Source organism: Phalacrocorax aristotelis, chromosome 28, assembly GCF_949628215.1.
Source record: "Phalacrocorax aristotelis chromosome 28, bGulAri2.1, whole genome shotgun sequence".
Lineage (NCBI taxonomy): Eukaryota > Metazoa > Chordata > Aves > Suliformes > Phalacrocoracidae > Phalacrocorax > Phalacrocorax aristotelis.
Window position 1 is genome coordinate 843900 of NC_134303.1, and position 18381 is coordinate 862280.

Below are 18381 nucleotides of genomic sequence, written 5' to 3' on the forward strand. Positions count from 1 at the left end.
CTGAGGCGTCTCCAGAAGGTGGCGCGAGGAGGAAGGCGATTTCAGCGCGTTTCAGCTCGCTGGGTAAGAACCAACAACTGCAACGCAATATTCAGAGGGGGGCGCAAATAAAAACCAAGCCGAGGAGCCGCTTAAACCCCCCAGCTGGTGGCTAAGCCTGGGTTTAGCCAAGCGCCGCGGGACGGGCGCGGCTGGCCCGAAGGGAAGGCCATCTGTTTTTTTTTTTTTCCTCTTTTTTTTTTTACCGGTATAAAATAAAATGGTGTAAATCCAATTAATCTCGTTTCGGTGTCTCTCGACACCCTGGATCGAGGGAACTTTGCCCTGTGCGTCGGAGACGTTTCCCCGCCGCTGTCGGCGCCCGGTTGGGCCGGGAGATCCCCAGCTCCGGATCTGAGCCGGCGGGACATTAGCCGCGACGCGTTGGGCGGAAGCGGATGCGCTAGAGCGCTCTTCCTCGAGCAACCCCGACGATTTAAGGTGAAATCGTTAACGATAACCCATTCCTCTCTCTAGCGAACCCCCCCCTCCGCCGCTTGCCTGCCGCGGGGGCAGGGGAAGGAGGTGGCAGTTCAGGGTCGTGAACGAGATTTCCACGTGGGACAAACGATGCTGAGCGCCAGGCCTGACCCCGCAGCTCTGCTCCCGGCGCCGGGATGGGAAGAGGAAGCGCGGGACGGACGAGGGCAGGCTCTAGGCGTCCGGCTGACCTTTGTTCGTCTTCTTCAGGAGCTTTTTCAGGTCGGGCGACATAAAGTAAGGCTTTTCAGCCGAGCCGTCGTTCCGCTCCAGGTCTTCCACTGCAAAGAGAAACCCCCGCCCCGCGCAGCAGTGGGGTGGGGGACAGACAGAGAGGTTGGCACGGCGGGAGTCGCAGCGGGCGCAGCGAGGAGCAGGAGGTGCTGTCGTCCCGCTCCCCTCGGAAGCTCTGAGAGAAACAAATGTCTCGCGGCTCACCACGTGGTGTTTTCTCCCCACGTCCCAGCTAAACCCCCCCCGGCCATACAAACCACCACGGTTGCGCCTCTCCCACTCCACGGGGAGCACCGCGGTCCAGAAACAGGCCGCTATTATTTAAAAGAAACCAGAGATTTGCATGTTCTGGGGTTTGTTTCGGGTATTTTGCCGCGGGAAAGTTTAACGGCGCAGTAGGAAAAGAGGTTTCACCTCGAGCCCTGCCAGCCAGGAGCGCGGTTCCCCTCCGAGGAGCCCGGCGGCGCGGCCCTCCCCGCTCTTTGTGCGGCTGAAAGGGCTCGAGACGCCAGCGCCGAGCAATTCCGCTCGGTATTTGCTCGGCGCCGCTCGCCGGGCGCGCCACGGCCCCTCTCAGCCTACGGAATCATTGGGTGTCTTCCCGGCACCGAACGCGCCGCTCGGCCTCTCGCGCCGCGGCTGCGCCAACAAGGAGCGGTAGGAAAAATCACGGCCACCAAAAAAAAGAAAACCCGGAACCAAACCAACCCACAAAGCAGCAGTTTCGGAGTCGCGTGAAAGTGCCCTGGGATATTTTGAGAGGGATTTCAGGGTCTCTCCGTGATGAAAATATGAGCATTAATGCTACGGCTTTGTCCTACAAGGGCACGACTCAAGAGACGGCGCTCTCTACCCGCGGGAGGGTTTGTGCTGGGAGATCTGGCCATGACCACCCGGCTGCGTGCTGCCAGAATGGCTTTTTTTTAAAAAAAAACCTTGCTTATTTCTGGGCTATCGAGGAGAAAACGAGGCGAGGACCCAGCCGGCGCTTGGCTGCCGTTCCCATAGGGGCCGCAACCCCCCGCAGCTGCCCCCCAGACAAACTTCTGATTTCTTTTTGGCCTGATGAGATGCCGCAACGCGTCCCCGGCGCGTAACACCCGCCAGCGCACTGCGCTCCTTCCCCGCCGCTCCTCCGCACGTCGCCTTCCCCTGACGGACCCTGGGCAATTCAGAGTCTCCGGAGCCGGCGTGGGAACTTGTCTCCCCTCCCGCAACCGCCCCGGCCTGCGGCTCTGCCTTTGTTAGCACGGAAAGTCGTTAACGGCTACGGCTCCTCCACCCCACCGGCGCCGGAGGGGGCAGGAGCCAAACCATCAACCACCTTGGGAAGAGAAAAAGCGGAGCCCAGAAGGAGCTGCCGCCTCCCTGCCATGACAAAACCTCTGTGCAACCAGCGAGAGAAACCATTTTAAACGAGGGACGCCGCGAGGAAAAGCCCGCTCTGAGCTTTAGCAGCTCGCAACCGGCAGCGGCGCCTTTCCGCTTCGCTAAACTGAGGGACCGGGGGTTTTTGGCTGCGAAAAGGGCGAGCTCCGTGACGGAGGCGCCGCTGATGCGACAGACTTCAGAACAAAAGATCCGCAACCTCACAAAGAAAACCTTTTGAAGCGCGCCAGCCTGGGTTTTGCATAGAAAGAGGGGGCGAGGGAAGAGGCTCCTTGCTCTTTGCTGGGGGAAAAAGCGCGGCGACACCGGTTCTGGGGGCTGCCGAACCCGCCCGGCCCGTCCCACAAACCGCCATCCTCCTGCGAGCAGAGCAGCCCCCTCCTCCTGTCCTTTTCGCGGCCGATCCTTTGGAACAAAGAGCTCCGCTTCAGCGCGAAACACAACTCTAGATCAGCACCCGTGCGCGCACCCGGCCGGCTGCCAGCCGCTCGCCGCAGCCGAGCGGACACGCGGGACCCCCAGATTGACTCTAGGTGACTCTAGGTTTGTCCTCACGATGCAAGAATATTCATTATTGGGCAGGAAGGTGGGTTTGATACAGCACCGGGCGCTGAGGAATCGGCACCCCCTCTACCCTCAAGGCTTTGACGAACATCCAGGGGAAGGATTTGCGCCGTGGGTGCCACGCGCGGGTGGAGGACGCTGCTTGGGCCAGGGAGGGGGCCGAGAGCGCCCTGCGGCCCCCCGGGCACGCAGCCTTCCTCGCGGGGCCAGCCCCTAGCCTTGGCTATCGGCGCTTTTGGAAGGCTCTAGGTTCCCCTTCAGCAGAATCTCGCTCAGCTCGGGGGACATGTAGTAAGGCCTCTCGGGAGATCCATCGTTCCTCTCCAGATCTTCACCTTTTCGCAACCCCAGGAAGAAGCGGCCGTGATGGGGGGGAGAGTGAAAAACAGCGGAAGAGCCGGGGAGAGGCAGGGCAGAGGTGAAGGATGGAGAACATGTGAAGAGAGACATGAGAGGGAGAGGGGAAGGAAGGAAAAAAAAAAAAAAGAAAAAAAAAAGAGAAAAAAAAGAAAATAGAGGGGGAAAAAAAAGAAAAGAGGAAGAAAACAAAAAGGAAAATAGAAGTTAGTTGCAGTTGGGTTCCACCAAGACCAAAGCACCAAAACAAAGACCAAGAGAGACCGCGGAAGACCCCAGGACAGGCTGCGGGCTTCCCTTGCTAGCAGGGGGAAAGCAGGTAGGAGTTGGTAGAGGAAAAAAAGCGGGAGAAAACCACCCAGAGAGGCCACGGGAATTTGGAGCAAACCCCAAATCTGGACAACTCTGGGGTTCGAACCCCAAAGGGAGGGAGGTTTTGCTACCACGAACTCCTGCCCAGCGGGAGACGGAGCCTCAGAGCCAGACACTTACAGAAGCAGAGGAAGAGGGTGTCCACGCACATGCCGTACACGCTGAAGAACCCGTGGGCGATGAGGTAGGAGCCCACGATCACCGTCTGAAAGAGAAATTGCGTGGTCACGCCACGACCTGGTGTCCGCGAAGGGCGCAAAGCCCCGTTCCCTCGGCCAGGAGGAGGAAACCTGCTGAATCCCGCATTCCCCGGGGGAAGGGGGAGAAGCGAACAGGGCAGGACTGTTCAAACCAGCCCGATTCGGGACAAAAGGCCTCAGTGACGACGGTGGATGGAGGCCAGTCTGGGCGGCAGGGGAAGGGCGACACGCCTCTTTGCGGCTGGCCGAAACAAAGGGCTTATTTCAATGGGGACAGGGAAAACACCTTCGACAAAGAAGGTCCTTCAGAAGCCGCGAGCAGAGGGGTGTTTTTAGGGCAGCTGTGTTAAGGCTCTCCTTCCATCACGTTTAAATTCACCAGAAGACAAGAAAGCGGCTCACCAGAATAGGGACCCAGTAGTAATTCAGGGACGGCGCCGTGTCTTGGACCAGCTTTATCCGCTGGGTGAAGAAAAAGAAGGCGAGGATTCCTGGAAAAGCAAAACGATGGAAATTGCCGTGGGGCGCAGGGCAGAAGAAAGGCAGCAAATGGGTGCAGGGAAGACGTAAAACGGGACGGAAAGGAACGGTTTCATGGGAGGAGTGAAGAGAGCGGTGGTTTTGGGAAGGTGTAACCGGCTACAAGAGCCTACGGCGGCCGCATGCCCCCGGGAGAAACTCCCAGTCCCCAGCGCTTACCGACGCTTCCCACGATGAGGAGTTTGCCGAGGAAGAAGAGGAAATCCGTGACTTTATCTAAAACAGCCACCCTGAAAACAAAAGAGAGAGATGAGCATCCACATCCCCTCCCCACCCTGGATTCAGAAGGAAGCGTGGGAGGAGGCGGCCAACGCGTTGCGAACGTGGCACGAAACCCTGCGAAAGCCTGAAAACAAGGTGGGTGCAGCAGGGTTGATCTTTGGCGGCGAGAAGGACTTGGAAAGAACCGAGCCTGCCGTTGAGAGCAGAGCCCTCGCGCCCACTGGGACCTCACCTGATGATGTTCCTCATCAGCAGGAAGAACGCGTTCCTAGCAGAGGTGCAGAAGTTGGTGCCGTAGATGGCAATCTAGGGGGCATCCCGGAAAAAAGGGGTAGAGAAGAGAGAAACGGAGCCGCATTGAATCTCAGCACTAAGAAGAGGGTGCAATTAATCCCATCTTTGGGTAAAACTCGGCTAAAACCCACCCTGGAAGAGCTGCTTCATCCGCTGACGGGTCAGGCATCACGGACCCCAGTGAAGGCCCCCCACCCTGGTGCCTCTGAGAAGGTCCCTCCCAAAATCAGAGTCGTAGAATCATTAAGGTTGGGAAAGACCTCTAAGATCATCAAGTCCAACCGTCAGAGCCAAAGCGACACGGCTGAGGTCAAGGCTTTCCAGTGAAACAGCTGGCAAACACTAAAGAAGCTTTTGTTTTCCCATGATGTCAGGAGACACGGTTCTCAACAGCCACCCAAAAAACCCTCCAAGCATGCCGAGACCCCCGCGCCGTAGCCCCGACCCTTTGGGCATTAACGCTGGGAGACCCTTACCATGATGTACGCGTTTCTGTTGAGGAATTTGATGAATTTTTCCAGGCACCAGAAGCAGCACTTCAGGCAGCTCAGGAGGAACTTGGCAAACTTATTATCTGCAGCTGGAGGAACGCCCCGGGAGAGGGTGAGCAGCCAAACCGAGAGATGCCTTCTCTTACAGAAGCAATTTTGAGGTCCCTAACGAGACGGTCGCGCTGCCCCATCACGGCCTCCCCCCCAAGCCCTGCTTTCAGCCTCCGTGGGAGGCCAGTACTGCGGCAGGATGAGCCTCGCATCCTCTTCCCGTGCTGCCGCTCGCTCTTCCCGTTTCACGATCAGGACTCGTGTGGCCCGATGCGGGCTTCCCTGGCACCTGTACAGAGACCCAGCGCCGGCTGACTTTGCCCGGCAGCCGCGGCACGTCCCTCGGCTCCCACCCCGGCAAACGCCGCTTGGAGGAAGAGACAACTAGAGGATCCTAAAAGGAAAACCTCGATTCTCTACCGAAACACTGCAATTATTCCCCTGGACATTCGCTCTGGCACGAAGGAACACGGAAAAAGCCAACCTCGTTTGTCTACTCATTTGCCGTTCCAGCTTCGGTACCTTTTAACCTGTGGTCCAGATACTCCAGAGCGACCCTGATGACTTGGACGATGGCGAGGATCAGGGAGCCGAAGGCGAGCGAGCCCGTGTGGTACCTGGGAGAGATCGCTCCGGTTAGAAGGGAACAACCTCAAGAAGCTCGCAAGCCCCCCTCGAGCGGGACGTACCGGAGCGCGCGGCTGAAGGCAGAGAAGAGGGGGAAGGCGGGCATGTCATCGGGTTTCTTGAAGGCCCAGTAGTACGACGCGAAGGCCCCTGCCAGCGTCACCTGGCCCAGCGCGATGATGAAGTTGGCGAGCCAGAAGAACATGAAGACGTTGAAGAACTGGAGGACGATGAGATACTTGTGGTAGGCCGTCTCTCCCCCGTAGAACGCGAAGAGGCACTGGGCGTCGTGGCACAGCTTGGTGACGTTGCTCGTGTTGAAGGTCTAGAGAGGACAGGAGAGACTCACACACCGCGGCGGCTGGAGACGTGCCGCGAGGCGGACCGACGGCACCTTTGCTCAACCCAGCGCAATCTCGACTTTCAGAAGGCATTATCCTGCTTAATTTTTCACCTGGTAGCAGTTGCTCAGACCGAAAAATCACCTTTGCGCACACAACGGCTTGAAGAAACATAACAACGTGGCGTAAATGAGTTCAGAAAGGGAGAGCTTCACTTGGAAGAGCTTGCAGGCTCAAATAGCCACCAGAATATTTTTCACGTAACAAAATACCTTATTTCCGACAGATTAAGCATAACATTCATGAGTTTCCCAACGTCCTCACCTCTGGTGTGCAGGTCTGCCCGGAAAACTGGCAGGGAGTCTCGCTGAACACCTTATAGACGGCCTCGTTGGAGGTGGAGAGGAAGCTGCGGAGCGATGGTTAAGGAGATTTTGCAAACCCCAAACCCAAATCCTCGGCGTATCTACCTCGGTTTTGCTCTCGCCAGCCTCCTGCGATCGCTAGCCTACACTGGGTTTTGTTTTAAGTTAAACTTAAGAGACTTAGGCCGGCAGTTTGGCGAACGGATGCGTCGCTAATCCTGCAAGATGTTCAGCGCCCTGGAAGACCTTTGATTTCTGAGCAGCTTCCTTCCCTGGGGGCAGAGGCGCGAGGAAGAGGAAGAGGGAAGGATACACGGCGGTGCTGGCCCAGTAGGCGATGCAAAGGCACAGCAGGAAGAAGGTGCACAACGGAAACAGCAGCGACATCATGACGTGACCAACAGCCCTGCCGAGAAGACGGTTCAAACCCGGTTCAAACCCTTGCGGTGATGGGAGGAGCTCAGCGGCTGGAGCCCGGCCGCCCCCGAGTCCTCCTGCCGCGATGGGTGCCAATGGCCACCTCTGCCTGGGGACAGGGACCCCCCGGACCTGCTGGCCTCCTTGATGAGCGCGATGGCAATGAGGATCCTCTTGCGGAGGAAGATGAGCAGCAGTATGATCACCACCTCCATGACGCACAGGATGATCACTGGGAGGAGAAGGGGAGCCCCGGGTTGCGCGAGGGCACGGCCGGCGCCCCACGGCCACCCCCACCTTTGCCTTCCCAAGCAGACCCGTCGCGGCACCGAACGCTCCGCAGGGGAAGAGCCGCCCCGTCAGTCCCGCGGCAGAGGCAGCACCGAGCAACGCCCCCCTCCTTGGCTCAACCCTTTGCAAAGGGCTGCAAAGAGTCCGAGAAGACCCCAGACCTCCCCGCTCTGCCCTTCCCAAGCCCAGTCCCCAAAAGGGACCGGGGCTGGGGCGCATCCGCCACGTCCCATCCCGCACCCGGAGGACGACGGAGACTTACTGAACGCCAGCCACGTCTGCCGCAGATGGAGGTAGACGCGTAGGTCTGTCTGAAATCCCAGGTCCTTCAGGGAGACGTCGGAACCCGCTTCCCCTTTTAATTTTGCATATTCCATGTAACAGTGGAAGATTCCTGCGGTGAAAAGCAGAAATTTGCCACATTTGCACCGAAAAGGGGAGACCAAGATGCCGGCAGCCTCCGCTCAACCCCACCGCTGCTGACGTTCGGGTAGAAGAACTGTGTGAACTTTCTTTGTGCAATTCCCACTTAAAATAGGGAAAAGAAAAGGGGGGAAAGCGGGGAGAAGCTCCAACCACCGACTCACCGTAGCCCAGCACCAGGATCACCATCACGATCATCACCCAGACCATGATCCCGGCCAGAAAGCGGAGCAGGACGATGAAGATGAGGCTGGCCACCATCGCGATCACGAGGCCTCTGCGGGAGGAAGTCGGCGACACGTCAAAAACCAGGCGTCGCCGCCGCTTTCCCCCGCGGTCAGCTTGTCCCCGCTCCTTCCTCAAGCTTTAAAACCGGGAATCATCAACGGCGGAGGCGACGGAGCACGAGCGGCGTCTGAGTTGCTCCAAAACACCCTCCGCCGTCTCTCATTTTGTTTGAATGGAAATTATGCAAAAGCCGAGGCAAAAAAAAAAAACCCAAAATGATGCTAATTCACGAGCTTTGCCCTGTGTTTTGAGCGCGGCGCCAAGCCCACGGCGGAGCACCGGCCCTCGCGGGCTCCGGTCCAGCTGCCCACGGTGAGAGACGGCCGTACCGCGTCGCTCGGCCCCTGCTCACATGATTATCCAGTACCAGGAAACCGTGTAATCTTCAAAGATCTTCATGGCCAGCTGTCTGGTTTCCAGAACCACGTTTGCTTTTCTAAAATACAAAAATAAAACCGCAAATGAAGCAGAAGCTGGGAGGAAAAAAGAAGCGGAGGAGCTTCAGCCCGGGCTCAGCCCCAGCGCGGCTCTGCCCGCGCTCGCTCCTGCCGAAGGGCCCTCTGCCAGGCGCCCTGAAAACGAGAAAATCCCACGAGGCCCCGGCTGATTTCCCGGCACTCTTTTCCTCCAAGCTGCCCCTGCGGCTCCGCCTTCATCCCACCCTCCACCTCCCGTTTCAACCACGGAATACGGGCTTTTGGTGCAGGATTTCTTGCCAACACGGGACCCGGGCTCCGCGGCGGGGCTTCCAAGGCAATTCCGCGATATAAATCAGTAACCGAACGCGGTGACCAAGCGCCGGCGCGTAAAACCGAACGTTCCTCACGCGGGTGAAGCAGCGATAACGAAGCAGCTCGTTAAGAGGCTCCCCCAGGTACGGCTGCGTTCGCACCGCAACCGCTCGCCCCGGCGAACCGCGGCGCCGAAGGCTGCGGGGACTCACTTGGCCCCTTCCAGCAGCTCGGTGACGTTCCTCCGGCGCCCGCGGCCGTCGTCGTAGGTGGTCTCGTTGCCGACCATGATGACGCCCTTCTTGGCCCGGATGGCCGGGAGGCATCGCCGCGCCACTGGGCGAGAGGAAGGGGGGAAAGCAGCGTCGCAAACCTCGGCCGCTCGGAAAAGGAGCCAAACCCCCCCTCCCCGTGGTCACAAACCTCCGCTGGATCCCGGAAAACCCCGAACAGGAGCTTCCAACCCCGCCGAAACACATCCCCCCAAGAGCCAGCCTGCGAAGCGGCCGCATCCCCCGCCCGCGACGGAAGCGAGCGGGTTGGTTAATCGCCCCGCCGCAGCTCATTTGCCCTCCGGACGTACGTGGGGTGCTGGGGATAATCATGGCCGGGCACTCCTTGTCCGTCAACACCTGGATGGGAGCCTGGATGGGGAGAGACGAGCCGGACGTCACCACGCTGGGGAGCTCCGGTATCGCCGGGGCTGACGGACGAACGGCGACGCTCCGTAACCCACCTTCTGCAGGTTTTTGAACTCGGGGACGCAGAACTGCCGGTAGTACTCGAGCTCGCCGGGCACGCGGGAGCCGTGGGCGTTCAGGTACGTCAGGTACCGGTTCGGGCATTGGCTGACGCAGATCTGGAGGGGACGAGAGGACGCAGCGGAGCTGCACGTGACGACGGCGCGAGCACCCTCTGCCGCGACCCAGAGCTTCCCCGGGGAGAAGCGAAGAGCCACGGAGCCGTTCCCGGGGCCGAAGGCGGTACCTGTGTGGTCGGGCACTGAAATTCCAGCAGCACCAGCGGGCTGGCACACTTCACGATGTCGAAATAAAAGAGGAAAGGTTTATTCCTGCAAAGAAACCGGGAAAAATCAAAAATTAAAAAGCCCAGCTCAGGGAACCGCTTGCTCCAGGAGAGGCGGTGGGAAGCACCCGCATCCCTGCACCCAGGGGAAGGGGACCCACGTGGTGCGGAAGGTCCCAAAAAAACCCCAACCCCACCCCAAAAATCAAGGGGTGGAAGGCATTGCGGTGCTTTCCTGCACCTCCTGGGAGCGGGCAGGGTCTCTGCCGCTCCCCGCAGCCAGAGGAGAGCGGGCAGGGCGAGCTGCCCGTCCCGCGGCCGCGGCGTGCGACGCCCCACGGTTCCGGTTTCTCCGGCGATGCCGGTGAGCGACGGCCGCAAGCCGGGACACGTACTCGTTGGGGGTTCCCTGCTGCCCGCAGAACTGCCCGCGACTGTCGGTCGGGTAGATCACCTTCCGGGGGTCGCCGTGGGTCCAGGCTGAGCGGGGAGAGGCAGAACGAGGCGGTTGTGGTTACCCCACGCCGCTCACAAGACCCTCCCGCGGGGACCCTCCCGTCCCCGTCGGGGCGAGGAGGAGGACGCGACGCCCCTCGGCGCGGGGTTTCGCCGGCGCGGACGCCGAACCGAGCTTTCCCCTACGGCCAAAACCTCGCCAACGCAGCCGTAACCGGGCGCGGCCGCGCCGGTACGTACCCACGACGCCCACCACCACGTAGCCCACGATGGCGACGACCAGCAGGACGCAGCAGACGACGTCGGTGCAGCCCCTGCCAGCGGGAAGAGGAAGGTCGGCGACGCGAGGACGGGCCGCGGCGCCGCCCAAACCGCCGCCTCCCACGAGGGCTTCCCTTACCTGTCGTAGATGGGACCTTTGAAAGTCGGGTCGTATTTTTGCGGCGTCCCTGCGGAGGCGAAGAAGGAATGGAAAAAACAATTTAGGGGATGGTTGGGATGGGAGGAAGGGGCTCCTCATCCTCCTCCCCCCACCGCACGCAGAAGCGGAGGGAGCGTAACGCTTTAACCGAAACCTTGGGAGAAGCAGAATCGGGAGGAAAATGATCTCCACGTACCGTTTCCCTCCATCTGCACCTCAGCTTTCCAAGCGTGGAAACAAATATCCCCTTGGAAAACCCGTTTCCGCACTGTTTTCTCCAAAAATCCCTCTCCTGGGAGCCTGCCCAAAGGTACCCGAAACCCCTCGGATGCGCCGAAGAGCCGCAGAGGCAGAGCCAAGGGGTTCCCAGGGGGTTTGGGGTCCCGCGGAGCCCCGGAGCAGCACGGGGGGGCCGGTGCCGCGGCTCTCCGGAGGGACCCGCCGTGCTCCCCCGGCAATGCCGGGCTCCGGCCGCCGCCCGCCGCGCCCGTCCTGCCTCCCCTCGGTTATTTTTAGGGTGGGAGCGGAGCCAGCGAAGGCAGCGCCAGCGCGAGCCCCCGGCACAGCCGTGGGGCAGCCCCGGACCGGGACATGGCTGCTTTGGGGGGCCTTTGGGGGGGCTCGGAGCGGCCCCACGGCAGGGACACCTTTGTTTTGGGGGGATTTTTGCGGGGGCTCAGAGCAGCCCCATGGCAGGGACACCTCTGTTTTGGGGTTTTTTTGGGGGGGCTCAGAGCAGCCCCACGGCAGGGACACCTTTGTTTTGGGGGGATTTTTGGGGGGGCTCAGAGCAGCCCCACAGCAGGGACACCTCTGTTTTGGGGTTTTTTGGGGAGGCTCAGAGCAGCCCCACGGCAGGGACACTGTTTTGGGGGTGCTGTTGGGGTGCCGCAGGGTCTTTCGGGGTGCAGGGGCGCTGCCCCCCATGGCACACCCTGCTCCCGGCCCTGGCCGATCCCTGCCCCCCTGGAGCACCCACCAGCCCCCACCCTGACCTTTCCAACAACCCGCACCCCAAAACACCGGCGCCGACCTGGGGTCCCCACAGCAGGATTTGGGGGGGGGGGGTGTGTGTGGGGGTGGCAGCACAGAACGACTGACCCCCAAGAACCCCCCTAAAACCCCCCAGAGCCGGCAGAGCCGGCCGCGGTGACAACCCGGCGCCGAGGAAACCTGTTTATCCCAGTTATTAAGGCATAACCGCCGGCGCCAGCGACGCCGTCGCGCTGGTTGTGCCGGTACGCGGCGAGGGCGGCCCCCCCGGCCCCCCGCCACCGCGGCCCCCTGCCACCGCGTGAACCCACCGCGGCGAAAACGCAGCCGCTTTTGGTTTTGGTTTTATTTCCCCGCCACCACCTCCTATTTTGGGTTTGTTTTTCTCCTCCTTGATCGAGTCTAACTTCCGCCAGCCCCGAGTCGCGGCGAGCGGCTGCAGCCGGTGCCCCCCCCACCCCCCCACCCCACCGAGCGTGGTGACCCCCGGCACCGCCGCGCCCCGGCAGCCCCCTCGGGGCGCCGAAGCCTTACCGTGTTTACCGTGCCCCCCGTGTCCCCCCATGCCGCCGCCCCGCCACCGACGCGTGGCAACCCCGGCACCACGGCCCTCGCTGTCTGCGCCGCCCTGGGCGTGCCGTCGCCCGCCTCCGGTTCGGCACACCAAAAAACCACCCGCCGGTGCACAGACATGGCTTTGAAGGCGCAACCGCTTCGCCGCGACCCTTCGCTCCCGCTTTTCTGGCCTTGTAGGGGGGAAAAAAATAAAACCACCCCCACGCTGGCTGCGGTGAACAGCTTCCCGCAAACCACCGGCGGGGGCCCGGCGATCGCCGGGGGTCGCCAACGCCGCGGGGGGTTGACCTTGGCCTGGCGAAGCCGTGGCGAAGGGCGCGAACGCGCGGCAAGAATCGCCGGTTTCGAGCGGCGAAGAGCACGAGGTCGGCGACGCCCGCGTTCCCGGCGACGCCGCCGTGCCCGTCCCCCGCGCCGGGGTCCCGTTTAGGCAATAAATCGGTAACGGGCGCGACGCGGTGGCTCCGCCGTCGGGATGAGCCCGTTCGCCGCGGCTCGGTGGGTCGCGGCCCCGCGGCATCGCCGCCGGCGCTCATAGGCTGCCGGTGATGTCAGGGCAGCCGGAGCGGCTCGGGAACAAAAGCTGGGCTTGGGGAGGCCTGGGCGGACCCCCCCGCCCCCCAACCCCGGCAAAACCGGCGGGGACGCCGCAGACGCCCCCCCCACCGAACCCCACATTTTGGGGGGGATCCAGTGGCCGGCAAGGCCGTGGTTCCCACCAGGAAGGGGACGCGGCACTCCCTCCGTGTGTGCCCCCCCCCCCCCACGCTCTGCAGCCCCCTGGCCGGGGCCGGAGCAGCCCCCCAAGGTTGGGGACCACCCCCCCCAGGACCCCCCCATCCCCCGGTGGGGCCCCTCCGCTCGGCGGCGGTGCCGGCACGGGGTGGGGAAGGGTCCGGCGCCGCCGCTCGCCGACGCGAGGGTCGCTCTGAGCCCCCCCCGGCCTGGCCCGCAGCCCCGCGGCCCCCCCCAGCCCCCGCCGGGCCCCCCCAGACCCGAGTGGAGCCCCCGCCCTGCGGGCAGGGGGTGCTGGGACCCCCAGGAGGGCACAGCGTCTGCTTGGGTGGGGGGCCAAAACCCTGGGGATCCCCAAACCTGGCACCTCCCAAGCCCGGGGGTCCCCAAAACCAAGGGTCCCCAAGCCCGGGGGGGCCCCAAGTTTGGCAGTTCCCAAGCCCGGGGGGGTCCCCAAAAGCCGGGGGGGTCCCCAAAACCCTGGGGATGCCCAAATTCTGGGAGTCCCCAAACCCGGGGGTCCCAAATCCGGGGTGTCCCCAAGCCCGGGGGGGTCCCCCACCACGGCATCCCTAGACACCCCCCCAACCCCCCGAGGGACCCCCAGCAGGCTGGGGGGGGTGCGGGGACCCCCAAAGGGCCCGGCCCCGGTACCGTAAGCGCCGTCCGGGTCCTTCCTGCCCGCGGCGGGGCCCTCCATGGCGGGCGGCGGCTCCGGGGGGCTCCGGTGGAGCCGGGGGGGGTCCCTCCGGGGGCTCCTCCCGCCGCCCGTTCCCCCCGGGGCTGCGCCAGCGGCTGCGGGCGGGGCGGCTCCGGGTGTCACCGGCCCAACCCCGGGGGCGGGCCCAGCGCTCCGCCACGCCCTCGCCACGCCCCTCGCCACGCCCCCGCCGGCGGATCGGGGGCCGGGCGTGGGGGGACCCCGAAAGGGGGGCATTGGGGAGCCGGGAGGTGCGGGGACCCCTCAGGGTGGGGGTTGGGGAGTCTGGCTCCTGCAGGGACCCCCAAAGAGGGGGGGTCGGGGGGTGCAGGGACCCCCAGGGTGGGGGTTCGGGGGGTCAGAGGTGCAGGGACCCCCCTAAGGGTCGGGGGTTGTGCAGGGACCCCCCAGGGTGGGGGATCGGGGGTCTGGGTGCTGCAGGGACCCCCAAAGAGGGGGGTTCGGGGGGTGCAGGGACCCCCAGGGTGGGGAATTGGGGGTGCACGAACCCCCAGAGTGGAGGGTCAGGGGTCGGGGGACGTGCCGGGACCCCCAGAGTGGGGGTTCATGGGTTAGAGGCTGCAGAGCCCTGCTCAAGGGGCGGGATTGGGGGTCGTTGGGTGCAGGGACCCCCCAGGGTGGGGAGATCAGGGCGTCGAGGGGTGCAGAGACCCCCCTCACGGCAGAGGATGGAGGATCAGGTGCTGCAGGGCCAACCCCCCCCAAGTGTGGGGGATCCGGGGGTCTGCAGGGACCCCCCCCCAGGATGGGATGAGAGCCCCAGGCACCCAAGGGTGCCCAGACCCCCCCCCCCGGGCTGGGTTGGGGGACTCAGGGTGCTGCAGAGGGACACCCCCCCCACGCCAGGTTGGGGGACCCAGGCGTCCGGGAGCTGCCCAGCACCCCCAAATCGGTCTGGGGGTCCCCTGGGTGGGGGATCCACTGGGTGGGGGAGCCACTGGGTGGGGGGCTCTACTGGGTGGGGACTGCCCCGTGGGAGGTGGTCCCCTGGTTGGGGGATCCCCTGGGGGGTGGTCCCCTGGTGGGTGGTTCTGGGTGGGGGGAGTCCACTGGGAGGTGTTCCCCTGGGTGGGGCAGGGGGTCCCCTGGGTGGGGGGGGTTGCCCTGGGTGGGGGGTCCCAACCCACGTCCGCTCCCAAGCCCACCCGGTTGGGCCGGAGGTGGCCATGCCCCGCCGTGGGGTGGCCGAGCGTGGGCCCCCCACCCAGGCCCACGGGTGGGTGCCTGCCCCCCCTCCCCTCCCCTCCCCCCCCCCCGTGGGTGCTGTGGGGCTGGGCCGTCCCCTTTAAGGCCCCACGCGCCCGTGGGCGCAGCCGCTCGCTCACCTGGCGCAGGTGACGGCGACGGTGACGCGGTGGCTGCCGGGGCCCGCCATGGCCGCCTCCGCCCTCTTCATCCTCGACCTCAAGGGGAAGGTGAGACACGCCCTGTAACCCCCCCCCAAAGCCCCCCACGGGGGGGGGACCCAGGGGTCTAGGGTGGGGGGGGTCACCCCTCTGTCCCCCTCTGGCCTTGAAGGTCAGCCAAGGTCAACAGCAGAGCCTGGCGGTGACCCCCGTGACCCCGGCGACAGGGTGAGGGGTTTGGGGTGGGGGTCCCCCGTTTGTGACACCCCCCCCCCACCCGCCCCGCAGCCGCTGATCAGCCGCAACTACAAGGGGGACGTGGGGCTGGGGGAGATCGAGCACTTCATGGGGCTGCTGCTGCAGCGGGAGGAGGAGGGGACCCTCACCCCCCTCCTCACCCACGGCAACGTCCACTTCCTCTGGATCAAACACGCCAACCTCTACCGTATCCTTCCGGAACGTTCCCCCCCCCGGCCCCCCGACCCCGAGGGTCAGGGGGCCCCCCCCGGTGCTTCCCCCCCCCCCCCTTTTCCTTAACCCCCCGCCAGTGGTGGCCACCACCAAGAAGAACGGCAACGCTTCCTTGGTCTACTCCTTCCTCTACAAGGTGGTGGAGGTGAGGCGGGGGGGGCTCGGGGAGGCTGGAGAGAGGGGGTCCCCCCATTTTGGGGGGCTCTTCTCCCTGGGGAGGGGGTGACAGAGGTGCTCTGTGCCCCCCCCGCCCCCCCCCCCCGAGGTCTTCTGCGAGTATTTCAAGGAGCTGGAGGAGGAAAGCATCCGCGACAACTTCGTCATCATCTACGAGCTCCTGGACGAGCTGATGGACTTCGGGTTCCCCCAGACCACGGACAGCAAAATCCTGCAGGAGTGAGGGGGGCCGGGGGGTCGGGGGGCGCGGGGGGGGACACCCCCGAACCCCGGCATCACCACAAACCCCCCCCACCACCCCGCAGGTACATCACGCAGGAGGGCAACAAGCTGGAGACGGGCAAGTCGCGCGTCCCCACCACGGTCACCAACGCCGTGTCGTGGCGCTCCGAGGGCATCAGGTACAAGAAGAACGAGGTGTTCATCGACGTCATCGAGTCGGTGAATCTGCTGGTGAGACGGGGGAGGGGGGGGCTGCAAAGTGGGGAGGGGGGCTGCCGGGGGGTGGGGTGCTGGGGGGGCCCCGGTGGGGTGGGGGAGCCGGGTAGGGGGGGTGGTGACTGGTGATGGGATTGGTGGTGGTGGTGGTGGTGGGTGGTGGGTGTGGTGATGGCCGTGAGGATGAGGATGGCAGCGTTGATGGGGCCGGGGATGGTGATGAGGATGAAGATGGTGATGGGGCCGGGGATGAGGATGGTGATGGTGATGGGGCTAATGATGAGGATGAGGATGAGGATGGTGATGTTGATGGGGCTGGGGATGGTGATGAGGATGAGGATGGTGACGTTGATAGGGCTGGGGATGAGGGTGAGGATGGTGACCTTGTTGGGGCTGGTGATGAGAATGATGGTGGTGGTGGGGCCGGTGATGGGGAGAGCAGTGATGGCTTAGACGTTGATGGGGCTGGTGCCGGTGATGGGGTCAGCGATGAGGATGGTGATGGGGCTGGTGCCGAGGCCGGTGCCGGTGCCGGGGCAGGTGCTGGTGCCGGGTGCCGAGGCCGGTGCCGGTGCTGAGGCCGGCGCCGGGCCCGCAGGTGAGCGCCACCGGCAGCGTGCTGCTGAGCGAGGTGGTGGGCACCATCAAGCTGAAGGTCTTCCTCTCGGGGATGCCCGAGCTGCGCCTGGGCTTGAACGACCGCGTCCTCTTCGAGCTGACGGGCCGTGAGTGCCGCCGGTGGGCTCCGGGACAGCCCTGGCGCGGGAAGGGGGGGGGGGGGGTCACACATCCCCGCCCCACGCCCCCCCACCCCCGACGCCGTCCCTTCCCCCCCCCAGGGGGCAAGAACAAGTCGGTGGAGCTGGAGGACGTGAAGTTCCACCAGTGCGTCCGGCTCTCCCGCTTCGACAGCGACCGCACCATCTCCTTCATCCCCCCCGACGGGGACTTCGAGCTCATGTCCTACCGCCTCAACACGCAGGTGGGGGCGGCGGCCGCGGGGGGGACACGGGGGCACACGGGGGGACGTGGGGGTGACCCCTTTGCCCTCTCCAGGTGAAGCCTCTCATCTGGATCGAGTCGGTCATCGAGAAGTTCTCCCACAGCCGGGTGGAGATCATGGTGAAGGTGAGGCGCCGGGGAGGTCGCCGGGAGAGCCCCGGTCGCCGCCGAGCCCCCCCACCCCACTTCTGTCCGTCCCCCCGCCAAGGCCAAGGGCCAGTTCAAGAAGCAGTCGGTGGCCAACGGGGTGGAGATCGCGGTGCCGGTGCCCAGCGACGCCGACTCACCCAAGTTCAAGACCAGCGTGGGCTCCGCCAGGTACCTCCCGGAGAGGAACCTCGTCATCTGGACCATCAAGTCCTTCCCGGTGAGGGTGCCGATGCCGGGGTCCCCCCACCCCGCGCCCCACGCCCCCCCGTGGCGCCGCCGGGCGTGCCGGTGCCGCCGCCCAGCCGTGCCGGTGCCGCGCAGGGCGGGAAGGAGCACCTGATGCGCGCCCCACTTCGGGCTGCCCAGCGTGGAGAAGGAGGAGGAGGAAGGGCGGCCGCCCATCGCCGTCCGCTTCGAGATCCCCTACTTCACCGTCTCGGGGATCCAGGTGCCGCCCGCGGAGGGGGGGGCCTGGGGGGCTCTGGGGGGGGGTCCCTGGTCTTTTGGGGACAGGGTGGAGGGGACACGCTGGGGATGTGAACCGTGGGGGTCCCCAGGGTGGGGGGTCCCATGCGTTTTGGGGACAGGGTGGTGGTGATGTCGCCCATGGGGGTCCCCAGGGAGGGGGTCCTTCATGTTTTGGGGGCAGGATGGTGGGGACGTGGCCTGTGGGGGTCCCCAGCGTGGTGACCCCTTGTCTTTTGGGGACAGGGTGGAGGGGACAAGGACCGGGGGGGGTGGGGGTGTTCCCCGGGGGTGGTGCCCGGCGGGGGTCCCATGTGTTTTGGGGACGGGGTGGCAGAGATGGGGCAGGGGGACACACTGGGGGCTGTGGCCCGTGGGGTCCCTGCGGGGGGGGGGGCGGGGGGGCTCAGCAGGTTTTGGGGATGGGGTGGGGGAATACAGCCCCTGAAATCCCCATGGGGGGAGCAGGGGGGCAATGTCCCCCCCTGTACTGGGGGGAGCTGGGGAGCGGGAGGAGGTCGGGGTGCCTGGAGGTGGGGTCAGGGTGCCCAAGGGGGGTTGGGGGTGCCCAAGGGGGGTTGGGGGTCCATCCCCTCCTGCCCCCCCGCCAGGTGCGGTACATGAAGATCATCGAGAAAAGTGGGTACCAGGCGCTGCCCTGGGTGCGCTACATCACCCAGAGCGGGGG

At 64.5% G+C, this 18381-nt stretch overlaps 2 protein-coding genes across 7 annotated transcripts in view; one reads left to right on the top strand and one right to left on the bottom strand.

Annotated features, from left to right (window-relative positions):
• Nucleotides 1–453: 453 nt before the first annotated feature.
• Nucleotides 454–13753, bottom strand: SLC44A2 (solute carrier family 44 member 2 (CTL2 blood group)). 6 transcript variants are annotated; one of them, XM_075076160.1, is made up of 22 exons: nucleotides 13578–13752; nucleotides 10599–10647; nucleotides 10439–10512; nucleotides 10138–10222; nucleotides 9704–9788; nucleotides 9453–9575; nucleotides 9300–9360; nucleotides 8929–9052; nucleotides 8338–8421; nucleotides 7862–7974; nucleotides 7537–7668; nucleotides 7116–7215; nucleotides 6880–6972; nucleotides 6526–6610; nucleotides 5923–6185; nucleotides 5756–5850; nucleotides 5168–5271; nucleotides 4630–4703; nucleotides 4335–4405; nucleotides 4038–4126; nucleotides 3556–3640; nucleotides 454–800 (listed from the first exon to the last, which is right to left on the bottom strand). In XM_075076160.1, the coding sequence occupies exons 1-22, from the start codon at nucleotides 13621–13623 to the stop codon at nucleotides 694–696; spliced, it is 2142 nt and encodes a 713-aa protein (XP_074932261.1). In that variant the 5' UTR covers nucleotides 13624–13752; the 3' UTR covers nucleotides 454–693. The 6 variants fall into 6 exon arrangements, with proteins under 6 accessions (XP_074932261.1, XP_074932259.1, XP_074932262.1 ...); XM_075076158.1 differs by lacking the exon at nucleotides 13578–13752 and adding an exon at nucleotides 12147–12690; XM_075076161.1 differs by lacking the exon at nucleotides 13578–13752 and adding an exon at nucleotides 10816–10928.
• A 1164-nt stretch (nucleotides 13754–14917) lies between these two features.
• AP1M2 (adaptor related protein complex 1 subunit mu 2) overlaps nucleotides 14918–18381 on the top strand; it is a 3817-nt gene continuing 353 nt past the window's right edge. Inside the window, 12 exon segments of the mRNA XM_075076080.1 lie at nucleotides 14918–15059; nucleotides 15279–15435; nucleotides 15539–15606; nucleotides 15727–15857; nucleotides 15944–16091; nucleotides 16675–16801; nucleotides 16916–17058; nucleotides 17133–17204; nucleotides 17287–17445; nucleotides 17550–17576; nucleotides 17578–17676; nucleotides 18305–18374. Coding sequence (XP_074932181.1) covers nucleotides 15018–15059; nucleotides 15279–15435; nucleotides 15539–15606; nucleotides 15727–15857; nucleotides 15944–16091; nucleotides 16675–16801; nucleotides 16916–17058; nucleotides 17133–17204; nucleotides 17287–17445; nucleotides 17550–17576; nucleotides 17578–17676; nucleotides 18305–18374 — 1243 coding nt within the window. The 5' untranslated portion in view covers nucleotides 14918–15017.

Coding starts and splice junctions, on each gene's coding strand:
- SLC44A2 (XM_075076159.1), bottom strand. CDS start 13,623: ATGGAGGGCCCCGCCGCGGGCAGGAAGGACCCGGACGGCGCTTACG. Junction 9,576..9,703: donor TTCAGTGCCCGACCACACAG/GTACCGCCTTCG, acceptor CGTCCCCTCCAG/ATCTGCGTCAGCCAATGCCC. Junction 5,851..5,922: donor GCCTTCAGCCGCGCGCTCCG/GTACGTCCCGCT, acceptor GATCTCTCCCAG/GTACCACACGGGCTCGCTCG.